The sequence below is a fragment of the Oryzias latipes genome, chromosome 7, assembly GCF_053564925.1.
Source record: "Oryzias latipes strain Hd-rR chromosome 7, Olatipes_Hd-rR_3.1".
Lineage (NCBI taxonomy): Eukaryota > Metazoa > Chordata > Actinopteri > Beloniformes > Adrianichthyidae > Oryzias > Oryzias latipes.
Genome location: NC_136243.1, coordinates 24,148,625 through 24,164,079, shown reverse-complemented (window position 1 = coordinate 24,164,079; position 15,455 = coordinate 24,148,625). Strand labels below are relative to the sequence as shown.

Genomic DNA, 15,455 nt, shown 5'->3' with positions numbered 1-15,455 from the left:
AACAAAAGACAGCAGCGCTCAGGTTACACAATGACAATGCATTTAGGAATCCATACAAGGAATTGAAGCAGTTAAAAGTCAATATTTGTTTTCTTCCCAGAATACTGCATGGTATCCATTTAATACCATAATCCTGTGAGACTTTTCCACTGCCTGCCCTTGGCGCTACATCCTGTGGAGTTTGGAGGAAGGCAGTCTTGTGACTGTTTATGGACGAGACACTTCGAAATACCCCACCCAAATTTAGGGAGTCTGTTTTCAGCCAGCACTATTTAATGAAATACAAAAGGCTTTGCACAAGTAAGCGGCTGAACAAAAAAAAAAAAAAAATGCCACAAAGATGGACACGAACAAGCTGTGAGATGAAAGCTGGTGTTTACACTTTAAGGCAATGACGAAGGAGAACTGAGTAAAAAAAACTTTAATCATTTTTTTTGAATGGTCAACATTAAATTGTGGTAAAGCCAATGTCAGCGTTTTTCTCCACAGGCCAAAAACAGCAGGTGTGTGGGTGGGAGTCAAAGCACGCTGCTAATTCTTCTGGAAATATCTCCATACCAAGACAGCCCTTTAATAAAACAAATCTCAAAACGCATTTGGCACATGCCACCACTTAAAGGCTGTGTTTTCCCTCCTCAGACCACTTTATTTTTAACCTCTCGTTTGTCAAACATAACATACAGCAGGGAAAAGGAAAGGTAGTGGTTAATGCTGGCTTTAATTAATTATGCTTTTCTGGTCTTCCATCCTCAGGAGGCTTTTCTGTCATAGTTTTCCTTTTACTGGATGCAGAAATAAACTACTTACAATGTTTTAGGAAAGTATATTTTCCTTTTTTTATCAGTTTTGTTGGAAATAATTGGATGCAGACGTATAAAATCCCCAAATAAATGTTTTCTACTACCAAAAATGTAAATGACTGCCAATAGTTTTGTAAAAAATTCTCCTTGAAATTATTATAACTCATCAGTTTGCAAACTTCTTTTCTGTGACCTTTTACCCTTCAAACTTCGCCAAATAGAGGTTTGCTCCTTAAATGTTGAACGTTTACATATAACTCAGACCTGTTTTAATACAGAAAAACGTAATTGGTCAGTTTACTGCTTTAAATTGAAATCCAGTGTCACCACTTTTTTTTTTTTTTTATCATTTTATAATTTTGTGACTTGTTTCATAGGGGAGATTGTGTTCCTTTTTTCATGCTGCTCGTTTTCTTTTTCTCTTCCTTTTTCTTTCATCTCTCTTTGTGTAGACGAAGTACAGTCTTTATCACACATAAATGGGTCCCTACTGACTTCAGGAGCCCTTTCTTCATTACCAGCCTCACCCACTCCACCCATGGACTCCCCTGTGCCATCAGTGTGTTCTCTCCTTCCGGCGCCCACTCCACCCCTGAACCCTCCGTCCTCCTCCTCCCCAAACTGTGGCAGCAGCAGCACTAGTTCTGATCAGCCAGGATCTGGACCTGTGGTTGCAGCCGCTGCTGGCACCCCGACCTCCAGCAGCCCGTCTAACCCAGAAACAGAGGACGACAAAGCCAAGAAGCTGCTGTACTGCTCGCTGTGCAAAGTGGCTGTCAACTCCTTGTCACAGCTTGAAGCCCACAATAAAGGTAGGTGAGCTCAGAGTTTCTGAAAACCTGCAATCTAGAATTGTTTTCCTGAAAATAACAATTAAATAATTAGTTGTGGATTAAGTAGTAATGAGTTACTGAAAAGTCCTTATATTTTCAGATGCAACTTCAGTACAGTAGCTCAATTGCACTGTTTATGTTGGAAACTCTACATGAATGCGAGTTTGGCAAAGAAAAACCAAGGCAGAATATTCATGATCATTACATCACATTAAAGACACACTCCAAAGAAAATCACGTTTTTTCAAAATGCTCTTGTGACATTTTTCTCATAATTGAGGCTATATAGAAAATTAAGATTAAAATACCATTTCTGAGTTTTTCTTTATTCAAATTACTATGAATCAGGAGCAGACAAAGAAAAAGTCATTCGAGAAAGCTTGTAGCTGTGACGTCGGTATAGTCGGCGGGCCACATGGTCCTCGCTCCATTTTGACCCATGTCCCTCTTCATTTTCCTCATCTGAGCTGGTATCTGGCTCAAAACTGTACGGCTGGATAGTTCTGATATTAGTCGCCATTTTTATTGCAACACTAAGAATAGGCTGGGGTGTGAGGGGCTATGAGACAGCAGGAGAGCATATAAACTGGGTGACGGGGAGTGGGGGCAGGCTTACTTCACGGCAACTGTCCCGGTGAATTTCTGACAAACTACTGCCGCTCTGCAGAAACTATGTCCTAGAATATGACAGGTTTCTTCTTTTGGTCTAAAAAAATGGCATAATCATAGTTAAAAGCCCACAGGGAACACTTTTACAACTTATCAAATGTGACTTGAAGACATTTTTGCCACAGATCCGCAGATTAAGTTTCCTTGAGATGAGTCACAACACAGAAATAAATTCACTCAACACAAAAAAAGCTTTCACATAAACTTTGATGGCTTTAGACATTTCTTTTCTCAAAGATAATCCCATGTACCACCTGAAAAATGCAGCTGATTTACACCTGATAAATTTAGCTTTCAATTCAAAATATTACATCAATCAAGCAGTGTCTATCAGGACTAAAACAAATATGAAAGAAAGTTCGGAAAAAAAGTATAGTCTCTCCCCTGCATATTCATGAACTTTTTACCAGAATTTTGTTCTTTTAACAGTCTCAGAGCACATGTACGTCTGACTGCAAATGTTATTTAAATTGGCAGTGCAAACAAGCATGGTATATGTAAACTGTTCTAGATTTTATTTTAGCCCATAACTACAACCACTACACCAATAAAGGGTAGAAAAACTGAAACATGTTTCTGCTTTTTTTTTTTTTTTACATTCATAGCCGAATTAAAACTTTTTTGTGAAATTAGTTGGGATTTCTTTTTTACTACCTTAGATTTTTACAAGGAGGGTCTCTGAATTTCATCTATTTGCGGTCTTTGATAAATAAATGACTTTGTCAGTGTCTCAGGTTAAGCTAATAGAATTGGGCACTTAAAGGAACACTGATAAACAGATAAATGACCTGTTTGACACTGACATTCCTGGCCTCTGTAATCTAGAGTACTGTTCTCCTATGGTTTCAAAAGGTTTGAAAGGGTCTCACTCTGCTAACTCATGCACACAAGCGGTTAGCGCACTCATAAAAGACAATTGTATTTTCTTCTCTAAACATTAAAACAGGTATGTGTTTTACTTCTGTTGTAGACATGGAAATTAAAATTAATGTAAAGGAAAAAAATATTTCCCATCCTATTATAATGAGACATTTAGCCCTTATGTGTCCTTAAATGAAAAAGATAATTAAATCCTGGCCTTTTTTTAAAAACAGATGAACAACCTTATGTTTGATTAGAGTAGATTTTTACTGAATCTAAATGGGATTGAAACTGATTGAGTGGTTTTCTGACCTTAGTGGTGTTCTGCTCTGCATTTAGCATCCCAGGCTCCAGTCTAGCACCTGTTTCCCATCACAAAACCAGCGAGTCTGTAGTTCAAAGGTGCTCGTTTGATAAAAGACTTTCCTAAATCCAAATTTCTGACTATTTATTGTCTTCTGCTCAGCAGATGACTCCATCAGCTGTTGCAGAGTTGACTATTTTATTGTAAATGTGTATGTAGTTTATTGATCTTATCTAGGTGAAGTTATTTTCAAAAGCTGGACATTTTCCATTCAAAGCTTCCTGACCAAAAAAAGTTTCCAGCAGTTTTGCTAAGATGATGTAATATTGTTGTCCAAATCCTGACCCCAGTCTCGTTGAAATGCACTGTCAGGATATTGCAGAGAAATGTACAGCAGCTAAAGTCGGACTGATAAGGCCATCAAGCCTCAAACTTGTGTCAAACCAATGATGTCTTGCGTTGGTATTTGTATCTTTTTACCTGTTGGTAAAGCTGAAAGGAAATAAAGGATGTTCTAATACTTTAAAATATAAAAAAAACAGAATATAGAGAGGGTTGCTTTATCTCTCATGGATTTCCCTGATATTTCCTTTTTGTTTTTTTTGTGTTTGGTAATTCAAACAATAAGATTAGAATGCAAACAAATTTAAATTACCACAATAAAAACTATGAACTGTAATTATGCACCGTTGCTGATTCCTGGCAGCCTTGAGCACTGAGATCCAGCTTCCTTGGCCAGACATGACAGCACCAACAATAACTTCCTAAGAAGTCCAATCAATATCCTTGCAGTAACTATCTCCATATTGGGAGAAGGACAGACATCCCTGAGTGCCGTATGTTATTTACTTTTGTGTCTGCTCTAATTAAATCCACGTTATTTCTTTTAATGGCAAATCAATGACATTTGCCTGTTTGACCTTTTTTACTCTGGGTTTGTGTGTTCGTTTAAAAGCTGTAAAACTGCCAGGGTTGAGATCTCTGCTCAGAGTATACTATCAGCTGCTTAGTTTGAAAGATCAAGCCCAAAAGAAAAGTTAGAGCAGCTGTGAGTACTAAAATCTGGAAATAATCATATTCGTCCATACTTTCACTTCAAAACTGTAGATGTTTGCAAGGATTAAAAGTGAAAGCATATGTCATGCAGATATCAAGGCGTAAGCAGTGTACAGGTAAAGAACAGACTGCCCTTTAACAAAGGAAGGAAGCCGAAAAGATGTTATACCAACATTTGTTCAACTTCCTAAAGTAAGCTGCAATACTTTTTGTTGGTACACACAAATCAAATGTGTTTTATTTTTTTCATGCCACATAATGTTTTTTTTTACCTTTTATCACCACATCTTTATTAAGAGTTTTTAAGGATACATCAAACTCAGTGCTAATAATAGATTACAGATTACATACAGAGGTCACTTTAGTGACTATTTTAGATATAATCTGGATGAGTAAAGATACTGACCTTATATTATGGATTAAATAAATAAACAAATAAGAAATATATGACTGCCAATATCTATTTTTATTTTTTAATTAATGTATTTTTTGTAAAATATAGCTGCTTAGTCTGTGTATTTAAATAACTAAAAAATACAAATTCACAAATAAACATTTCTGTTATTAAAATTGGTCTTTGTGTTCAAGAAGCCAATTACCTGATTTGATCAAAGTCTTTCATTACATTAAACAGGGTCTGATAACCTTTCACAGTTTGTACAATATTTGTTTTTTACAAAAGCACTTAATGATGTGTGATTGTAAACATTGATGATATTTTACTTTAGGGTGTAAAAGGGTGACCCCTTTGAGAAAAAACCCGAATTAGTAAAATTAAGCTATTTAATGTATTTTTTTATTTTTTGTTGTTTTTTGTCAGAGCATAAGCAGTGTGTTCTTACAACAATATCCTTGGACCAAATGTCAAACATGTGAATTAAAAGAGCTAAAAAAATATTATTTTTTCCCCAAAATATTTGATATTAATTAAAAAAGAATGCAGAATCCAGCATTCTATGGTGAAAATAGTAAAGCAACAAACATTCTGAAGCTGTTTGCTGCTTGATTACTGCCCTCTAGTGGTGAAGATTTTACCTTACAATTTCATTAGCAACCTCTTGTTTCTGTCCTGATTTTGCTTCTCCTTATCAGATAATTCAGTCAGTGATTTTTTTTGTTGACCTATAAAAAATAAAATTAATTCTAAAGCAGAAATCTTTGTTGCAACAAGATGCTGTCTAATTTCAGGTTGATGGAAAAACACAAGTTCTCCAATCTGCCTTTTCAGGCTCTGTATTAGCTTTAATTTTGTTTTATCATTGTGGTTATTATAATGTTACTGATTTTTATTTATTTATTTTTATTTTCCTTTACATGAAATAATTCTCTGCAGGTACTAAACACAAAACTATCTTGGAGGCACGGAGTGGGCTGGGCCCCATTAAGGCATACCCTCGCCTAGGCCCCAAGCCTAATGGAGAGCAGGGAGGGGGGCCAGTGGACCCCAACACTCAGGAAAGAACCTTCCACTGTGAAATCTGCAATGTTCGGGTGAATTCTGAACTACAACTCAAACAGGTAGGAGATCAAAGACATTTCACAGACTGATGATGAACGTACTGTGAAATTAAAAGTTCAAATCGCACAGATCCTGTAATATCAGCGTAGTAACATCCAGACACTTCTTGGTTAGTTTTTTCACATATACAGTTTTTATGTTTATAATTTTGTACTCAATGATCTACAGAGACAGATAAAATCTCTTATCTGCTGGTTGCTCCAAAAGCAGATCTCTTCTGCTCTCATGGACAAATCCCTCAACTAGTGGAGTTCCCAATGTATCATGGATACTGTAGGATTTGTAAATTGCGTTAAACTATCCACTGAATTTTATTCCGATTAAATGAATTAAGTAGAAAAAGATGGCTGTGACTTTGTGCCTACAGACTTTTCATTAATAGCTTTTTCTATGAAACACATGAGAAACCGTATTTTCCGGACTATAAGTCGCCCTTTTTTTCATAGTTTGGCAAGGGGTGCGACTTATACTCCGCAGCGACTTATATTAGAAATAAATTGAAATAAATTCATTGTTAACCGTCCTGTTATGTTCATCTGTGAGGAACAGAGATGATGTTACTGGGTCAATTTGATGTATGAGGTATGTTAAGTGTTAAGAGTATGTTAAGTGACTCAGAGAATCAGCAAACCTTTTTTTACAATAGGATCTTGAAGGCTAAAAACAGAATATTCTATTTTCCAATGATTTCATAGATTAAGAAATGCAATAAAAATGACAACTGTTTCTACAAATACAGGATGAAAACAGAGTATTAGTTTGCCAAAGATGCTTCATGAAAAGAATAAATAAATAAGTATGAGAAAGAATTACTGTGAAATTATGAGATAAACAGTCTGCTATCATTGTTTCATATGAGGTTGTGAAAGTTATTAGTTCTTGGTCTCAGATTTTGTCAAATAAATTTCCAGTCAAAATGCGACTTACAGTCCAGTGCGACTTATTTGTGTTTTTTTCTACTTTATAATGCATTTTTGGGCTGGTGCGACTTTTACTCTGGAGCGACTTCTAGTCCGGAAAATACGGTATATGAATTGAGGTGTTCTTTGTTTGCAGCACATATCAAGTCGACGGCATCGGGATGGTATGGCGGGAAAGCCTAACCCCCTCCTCAGCCGACACAAGAAGCACAGGGGAGCTGATCTGACGGTAACCTTTCTATGTTTCTCTTTTTTTTAATCAATTTTAAGACATAATTTTACTAAATCAAGTACAATGCTTCACACTTGTGTCTGCAAAAGGTAAATTAGGCTGTGACAGTAAAACACTTCTAAGAAGTGTGAACTGTGAAGTGTGAAGTGTGTTGGTACCGATGTTACCATTACTGTTTACTGAAATCATGAATGAATGTTTTCTAAAGATAACCAATCATTACTAGGCACTGGATTTTGCTACTTGAAAAGAATCTATCGGATCAGAACCGGATTACAAAAACTGTAAAACTATAAAATGACTTAACTCAGTAGGGGATTAGATAAATTCGCTTCTTCCCACTCCTTTTCGAGCAATAAATCAACCTCTACTTGACTTTAGTTAATGCTCACTGTATTTTATTAAGCAAATGTGATTTAAGTGACTTTTTTGTTTTGTTTTCAACATTACTGTAATGAGTTGGTAAATACGTGTAAATTCTTTATTGCTTTGACTACAATGCTTGAAATAAATCAAATCAAATCAAGATAGTATGCACCATTTAACATTTATCAATGAAATCTTGAAACACTGGAGGAACTAAACTACTTTTGTAGAGTTTTACATCAGGTCCTACACTGTGTGTAGATTGTTGGAGAAGCAGGTAAAAGCTAGAATTGGGGTGTCTGAGTCCAGTCCTCGAGATTCTGCATCCTGCTGGTTTTTCAGAAACCCAGCTGTACCTGCAGCTGATTCTCTGGATCAGATGTGTTTTTCCAGTGAGAAGCCACAGTGGCAGGTTAGGTGGAAAACACGAAGGACATGAAGGACATAGGCCTAAAGTTTGACGTATGGGAGCCTGATGATAGGTAGAGGGAGGACAAGCTGGTTGGACACTAGATAGAACACTATTGTGTGATGTCTGTAAAGAAAATGGTAAGAGTGTAAAAGTTAATTTTAAAACAAAAAGTAGCACTTGAGACCACTGAACTACTGCTAACCTGTTGTAAATGTTATAGTTGAAAACTTAACTGAAATGAACTTCAACCCTTTTTTTGACTTTACCTGGAGCTAGTATTCTATTTCAACTTCCTCTCTGTCTTGTTTTTGTGATTTATTTTAGTCTTCTTTGAACTTCTCCAAGGATCTCACCAAAGCTTTGGGTGCAGGGCTGTTGCCCAACCCTTTGGCTGTTGCAGCCGCAATGGCTGCTGCAGCATCCTCAAATCAGCTGGCTATGCGTGCAGCTGCTCCTGGGCACCATCCGCACCCTCATCACCTCTTACAAGGCCACCATCTGAGCCACGCTATCCTGAGACCGGCCCCCGGGCCGATCCGCACCACCCATGGGCCGATCCTCTTTTCTCCCTACTGAAACCTCACCGTGGGATTTTAGCCAGTCAGGAACATCCACTCCAAAAGCACACTGTGAAGCTACAAAATGATCAACAAACAGCAACTGACAGGTGGAAAACAATAAAAAATACTATCATTTTCAAAACGAGGGAAAGCAGCAATGAAAGGAGTGTTACACCCCTTTTTCCCTTTACCTGAAACTCTCCATTCACTCTGTATTTTTCAAAAACAATTTTAGGATCTGCAGGTGGAACAAATGGAGAGATAAAATACTTATGCATTGAACTCCCTTTTGCTTTTCTCACTTCCTTGGGTGTACCCTTGAACTGTGTTCCGAAGAAATACGACAGACCTTTCTTGAAACTTCAAACCACGCATAGTGCAGCAACATTGCTAATCCGGGCCAGGCTGCTTTCCTCTGTCACCACGACATCAGCGTGTTCTCGTCCTATGCACATCAAAAATCAAGACAGTGATGTTTTGTCAGTAGGGTAGCAGCTTTCATCGGTATTTGTATGCGCCACATGCAGCTGAGGCAGCCTCCACGGTACTGTACATGTCCTGCTCCAGAGGTCAGCTGCTCTTCCATTTGTGAGACTACATTGCGAAATGCAGCATGACTTTGGCTGACGAGCAGGTGGTACTCATGTCTGACAGGATGGTTATGAGAGCAGAACAACGACTGGGGGGGGTTACAGTCCTTTATCATTTCCGGAGAGGTGAGGTGAGAGAATGACTGGCATGGGTCAGTGGATGGATTGACCACAGGCAGCATGCAGTCCTGAGCTAGTCTGCTATTTAAAATAGACTGTACCAACAAAAGCCTGCTGGAGGGCGTATCTGCCAACCTCCATAACAGTCAGTCTGGGCTCAGCTAATTCAAAAGGGGATGAAGAAGCAGCAGAAATCAGTTACTGGTTACACTCTATGCTTCTGTATTTATAAACTGGTTTTAATGTTTAGATTTATTCCTTTTTCAGTGAACAAATTCTCTATTAAAGTGCAACCAAGCACGGCAATATAGAGGGCATGGGTAATCTCTTTGCAATGTCAAACAGAGTTGACATCCTCACCTCGTCTTGGTCTTCATTTTCAGGCTCATTCACTCTGTAGATGTGCAGGTATGACTTAGATGTGACCCTGTGTTCCGATGGATCTTCTTTTCCATACATCTTCCTAATAAGGCTCTGCAGGAACAGGATTTTGCATCACTGTGTTGACCCCTCCCATTCTTGTGCAGCCCTCCTACTCCTCACCTAACTGGCATCCAAAGGTCATTTAAGTCAATTATAGAAAGGCAAATGTGGCAACTGGCAGAACATAACAGTGAAAGAAAACAAATTGTATCAAGGGAGATGAAAGCCAAATAGATTCTAAGAAAAATGATCTTGAGCTGGAGCGACAACCGAGCCAGAAGCCAAGGGGAAGCCACCCCGAGTGGGAGCCGAGACGCCAAGCTCAGAGCATCTCTTATTACTTCCTGTCTTACAACTGAAAGCCATGAAATGCACCATGATTTGTTTTAGCTTTACAAAGAATGGTAAGCACTTTGTTTTTATTGGTTTGGACTGTTGGTCTGTGTTTATATCACACATAAAATTAGCAAAAATAATAAATACATGAATATTTTTGTAGGTAGCAAATATTATTGTCATCCATGAAAATAATTAAAAAGTGGGGGGTGGGGGGGGGGGGTGGAATGATTGTTATGTGCTCTGTAAGTAATCCAGACAGATTGTTAAACATTGGAGAGCCACAGAAACTATCTTGACTGACAGCTTGACATAACAACCCCTTCCTGAAAAGGTGTACACTGTGCCCTTTCATTGAGAAGCAATGAGCTCTTATGTCTTACCTTTGTTTGAATATTGCAATGCAATGAGCAATTTTTATCAGAGTGACTTGTTATCATTGTGACATGTTGTGACATGTTGTCTGGAGTCATGTGTAAACCTGGAGCATGCCAGCAGACAGACTTTTCCGTTCTTCCATGGGGAGTTCAAGTCCTCCAGAGGGTTGAGGGTGGGGGGGTGAAGCAGCAGATGGAGGGCTAGCTCGACACAGGGACCGACCCTTCATATTAAAGGGCCTTTTAACAATGGGAATCTCTGCTTGGGGAACAGGGTACAAAAAACATGCATCAAGGGATCTGAGGCAGATGACCTGTTCAACAGGATCAATTTTGTTTGCATTTGTTTGTTTGTTTTGTTTTTTTCTTTGTGTGAAAAGTGTCTCCAAGTGAAAACCCAGTGGAACATTACTAACGCCATTGCTAAAAGAAGAAGTTGGCTCTGTCGCCCGCTTCCACCATTGTGCTCTTTCTTTGTTGCAGAGAGTCCTCTTTAAATTCATTTTGTGAGTGAGACAATATTCCAAGATTTGTGCTTGACTTTCTGTTGGTGTGTAAACTGTATGTATTCTGGTTTGTGCTGCTCTCTCTCCTTCTCCTGAAGAGAAGAGGCAGCCTGATTCAATAAAGTGGCCTAACACTAAATCAAAAATCAGAAATCTGTTGGCTTTAGAGAGGCTAATCAGCTATCAACGGCTCTTTCATAGTACTGCATTGTGGTCCAATCAAGGTGGGTCAGTCAGCACCAGAAATACGTTCATATTGTCGTTGACATGTTCATCACGTGGTAAATGCCAATGAGTCATTCTCATTATGCACATTTGGGAATTAAATGTTAGACTCCTGTTTTATGAGCAGGTACATCATGTTAGCTGTGTTTAGGCTCCTAGCCTTAGCCTTATTCTGCCCTCAGTCTCAGAGAGATGAAGAGGCTTTGGTGTAATTTCATTTTGCCAATAAAGTTATTTTTGAACTTCATTATCTAAGGGATGACAAGTTTGTATGGCGAACTGTAGCAATACCTGAATCATTCTGGCTACTATCGTTTTTTGCAATAAGAAACTGAAATGTGTATGTGAGTACAACATTATAAATGTAATTTAAGTGAAAAAAAATCTATGGGTCTCAAGAGAAACCATGATGGTAAAAGTAAATGTCAATAAAATATTCAATGTTAAAGCAGGTTGTTTCATTTTTGTCTCGGTTGTTTTGTGAACCAGTGTAGCCAAGTGGATTCTATCACTAGGGAGAATTCTTTGGGTGCATGCCGGATTTGCACATGAAAGCTCAAAGCTGTTATAATTCAAATTGACGGGGCCTGATTCTGCTAAAAACAAAAAAAAACAAAAAAATCAAGTTTGGCTGTTTGTGATGTTGCAAAAATACATTAATAGAATATATGGTTGAGGTTGTCTATATATAAAATTTGTACTGTTACATAAACCATCACTATACTCGCTTTTCACTAACATTTTAGCATTTATGCATCAACATCCGCTGTTCATTATTGTGATGAGCTCCCACGTAGAATCCTTTAGTCATAGGTGTAGTAGAGAGCAATTGCATGGTTTCGTTTATGCCAGAATAATGGCTGCCTGTGTATCATTAATGTTCACTGAACATGTCTGATTGGCAGATTGAGCCCGAGGTTAATAATCAAGTTTATTTTTGTCCTTATGTAATGCAGGACAACACCAACCATGTGCAAGCTGCATGTGCACTGAACTGGATGCTTTATTTTAATCCACAGAGTAGCAGTGTACAGACAACAGAGACAAACTATTTTTCTTTGTTTTGGTTTTTTGGTTGTTTTTTTCCCTTTTACAGTTTTTCTTCTTTGACAACACATCCCATGCCAAGAAAGCCGAAAACAGTCTACTGTAATTTACCAGAAGGAAGTTGGACTCTTTCCATGTGTTTCAATATCTATGCATCAAGAGAATTTCTCTGGACTTGCATTTATGCATCTGTGATCAGTACATTATGTCCACTAGATGGCGATGTTTGGAAGCCTGTTAATTTGAGTTTCAGTTTAAAAAGTCTGACAATATTTAATTTGAAGAAAAAAATGAGCTTCACATTATTTTCTGTAAGCATTTTATTTAGCATAGAGTAGCACTTCACTTGTAAAAATAGCTTTAAAATTGTAATATCCAGAGTTCAAGAGGAAAGAAAAATGACCCCAATGGAAATAACAATTTTTGTGTTTAGTCTCATGTTTTTTAAAGCACATTCACCTAATATCACTGAAGATATTTATTGTATTTTCTTTTAAAAGTTGGCTTTTTAGTAAAGTCTGCTTTACAGTTCATGTTCTTGCAGCTGTATAGTTCAGTTTTTGTTCTAGTTCCATGAATCATAATCCTAAGATTATTTATCATGTGCAACAACAGCTACAAAAGCCGTAAAAAAGTGGGATGTTAAAGCATTTTTTAAAGCAAAAAAACAACAACAATAAACCCCTGAGTGTACACACCCTGACACCCATAGAAATGCTGAGGGGATTTGTGCTCTGGGCTGAGGCAATCACGACAGGAGAAGAGTGTAAAATGAAAACTGAAGAGGCAGATTGGTATCACTAAACCTATCTCTGAGAAAGGCAGTCATTTTTTTGTTTCTCCCCCTTTTTTTCCAAATTCTTTCAGTTTGTTTATTCATTGCACAAGTTTTCTGTTTATTAGGGATGTTAAAGCCAGAATTCTTTTAGTTTCTTGAACTCTTTTCTTTAATGGAACACCAATAAAATTTCAAACATCTGATTCTATCCTTAAGTCAGTATTCCTAAAAAGTAAGGTGGTCTCTTTTCAGAGTCAGGCTTTAAAAAGTTTAAAATATAAAATTACATTTTCCTGTCAAAGTTTGCTGTTTGTCTCAAATGCAAACAGGTTTTCTTTTTATTTAAATCAATTAACTAATGGATTAACCATCCTGCAAAACCCATTACATGATTTTAAGAATTAGAGCTCTTCTGAAATTAAAAAGTGGCAGGAGCCAGGACAGTTCACCTAGTGACCACTAGATGGCCAGACAAGTACAAGTACAAATAAACTAAAATAAACAAAGAAGCAGCTTTGTTTCAAAATCGGTTTCACCTTTCTGTTTAGGGTTCATCCATAAATTACAAAATTTTCAAGAACATACAAATGATAAACGAGGGTTAGGGCCCTGCACATCATTTTACAAATTGTAAAAAAATGATAAGTGAATTTGAATAGCATGCATTTTGACTAATCAACCCAGACTGTCATTGTCATTAATCAAAATGCAGAAAGTGAGAAAAAAACGAGTATCAAGGACTTTTTCATCCCTCACAATGTATTTACTATGATGATGGAACGGCTACTGGTGCAGGAGAACACCTTCTTCTCATGTATCGTCTGTCTGTGTGTGTGGATGAGGCCATCTCCGCACATTCCAACATCACCATACCTGCAACTGAGCCTGCATTGCACAGAAAAGAACGCTCCATACTCACGAAAACAATGAAAATTATGGAGGATTCCTTATTTAGTACTTACTGGATGACAAGTCTAAAAACAAAGCAATGATTACATTTCTGTATTTATACTTAAATTATTTTATGTTTGGACATTGTTTCAAGCATTTACTGGTTCTGTTCCAGAACTTCACAAACTGAAACACAAAATCTTTTTTTATTATTTGTACATGCTTTATATATGAGAAATTAATTTTTTTCCCTAAAATTGTATTTTTCCTCTCTTTTAATAAATAACCTGTGGATATTCTTCGGTAATAAATTGTTTTCTGCCTTGAATATTATTAGAGCGGTACAATACTCTAGATCATAAAATTTGAGTAATTTTGATTGTATGAATAATTTGTTTGTGTGCTCAAAGTAATTGACTTTGTGTATAATTCGTCTTGCTCTCTTTTGAAGTATTGAAAGTGAATGTAACGTTGTTTTATAGTTGTTCCCCCAAACCTCTACACAATAAGAAAAATATGGTAAGACCAATGTACAGTATAACATGTGGAGTGATTTGTGGTCCAGAACCAGTTTTGCTTTATTCAACACAGAAATACTTCTGGATATTTTAGTTTCTAAGTACCTAAGATGTGCTTTCCAGGTTAGTTTTTCATCAATTATGACCCCAAGAAATTTATTTTTATAAATTCTTTCAAGTTTCACCCCATTTATGTCCATGCCAATGTTAATATTTTTTTACCGTTATAGTGACCAAATAACATCATTTTTGTTTTACTTAAATTTAGTGAAAGTTTATTTACATCAAACCACATGTGATGAAAATTGAAGAACTCGATATGTACAACGAGGATTATTAAGCACTTTTTGGCAGTCAAGGTTGTTCTTTTTGAGATATTTCAGGGATTCAATGAAGTATCCCAACAAAGAAGAATAAGAATTTCCCCTGATATATTAAAGTAATTAGAAGGCAGAGTTTCCAGTCAAAGCAGCCTTCTTTATAATGCAAAATAATGCTGCATGACAAAACCCAAATTTTGCCATTGAGAATTTCTGCAACACACACATCTAAGGTCTCAACACCAGCACAGACCCTTGACTGAAGAAGAGACATGACCCCTTTCACATTCCAAAGACACTTTGTTTCAGCCAGAGGTAACAAACAACACAATGATTGATAAACATCAGACAAAGACAGGAAAAATATTTCTATTAAGGACATGGAAAACCTCCAGAAAGGTGACAGAGTGAGAGTTCAGCCTTTAGACACATAAAACCTGATAAAGGGCAAATTTGATTATAAAAAAAATAAACAGTTATAGGTGTTAAAAGGCTAAAACTGCTATCTGATTATGTTTAAGAGAAGAAGCAACAGCATAAACTATCTCAACCCAAGGTTAAGTACAAAGTTGTCCATCTAATTAACTGTATGACCAAACTAAAAAGAAGGCTAAAAAATTATTTAAACAATTAAAAAAAATGAATAAAAAATGTTTTTATTCAACAAAGCACGAAAAGCACGACTTTTAACATTTAGGTCACAACTAAAATAACATAATAACCATGAATGCATTATTAAAGATGTAATCTGCAATTCTTTGGTGTAAGGAATAAAAACACTTCATCAGGCTC

The 15,455-nt window shown here is 36.9% G+C and overlaps 1 protein-coding gene across 5 annotated transcripts in view; it reads left to right on the top strand.

The window, feature by feature from the left end:
• Positions 1-11,557, top strand: part of znf385a (zinc finger protein 385A) — a 67,373-nt gene extending 55,816 nt beyond the window's left edge. For all 5 annotated transcript variants that reach the window (XM_011477078.4, XM_004070698.5, XM_020704641.3 and 2 more), the window contains 4 exons: positions 1,253-1,612; positions 5,857-6,041; positions 7,099-7,191; positions 8,297-11,557. In XM_011477078.4, the coding sequence (XP_011475380.1) occupies positions 1,253-1,612; positions 5,857-6,041; positions 7,099-7,191; positions 8,297-8,548 (890 nt within the window). In that variant the 3' untranslated portion in view covers positions 8,549-11,557. The remainder of the gene's footprint in view (positions 1-1,252; positions 1,613-5,856; positions 6,042-7,098; positions 7,192-8,296) is intronic.
• The last annotated feature ends 3,898 nt before the right edge of the window (positions 11,558-15,455 follow it).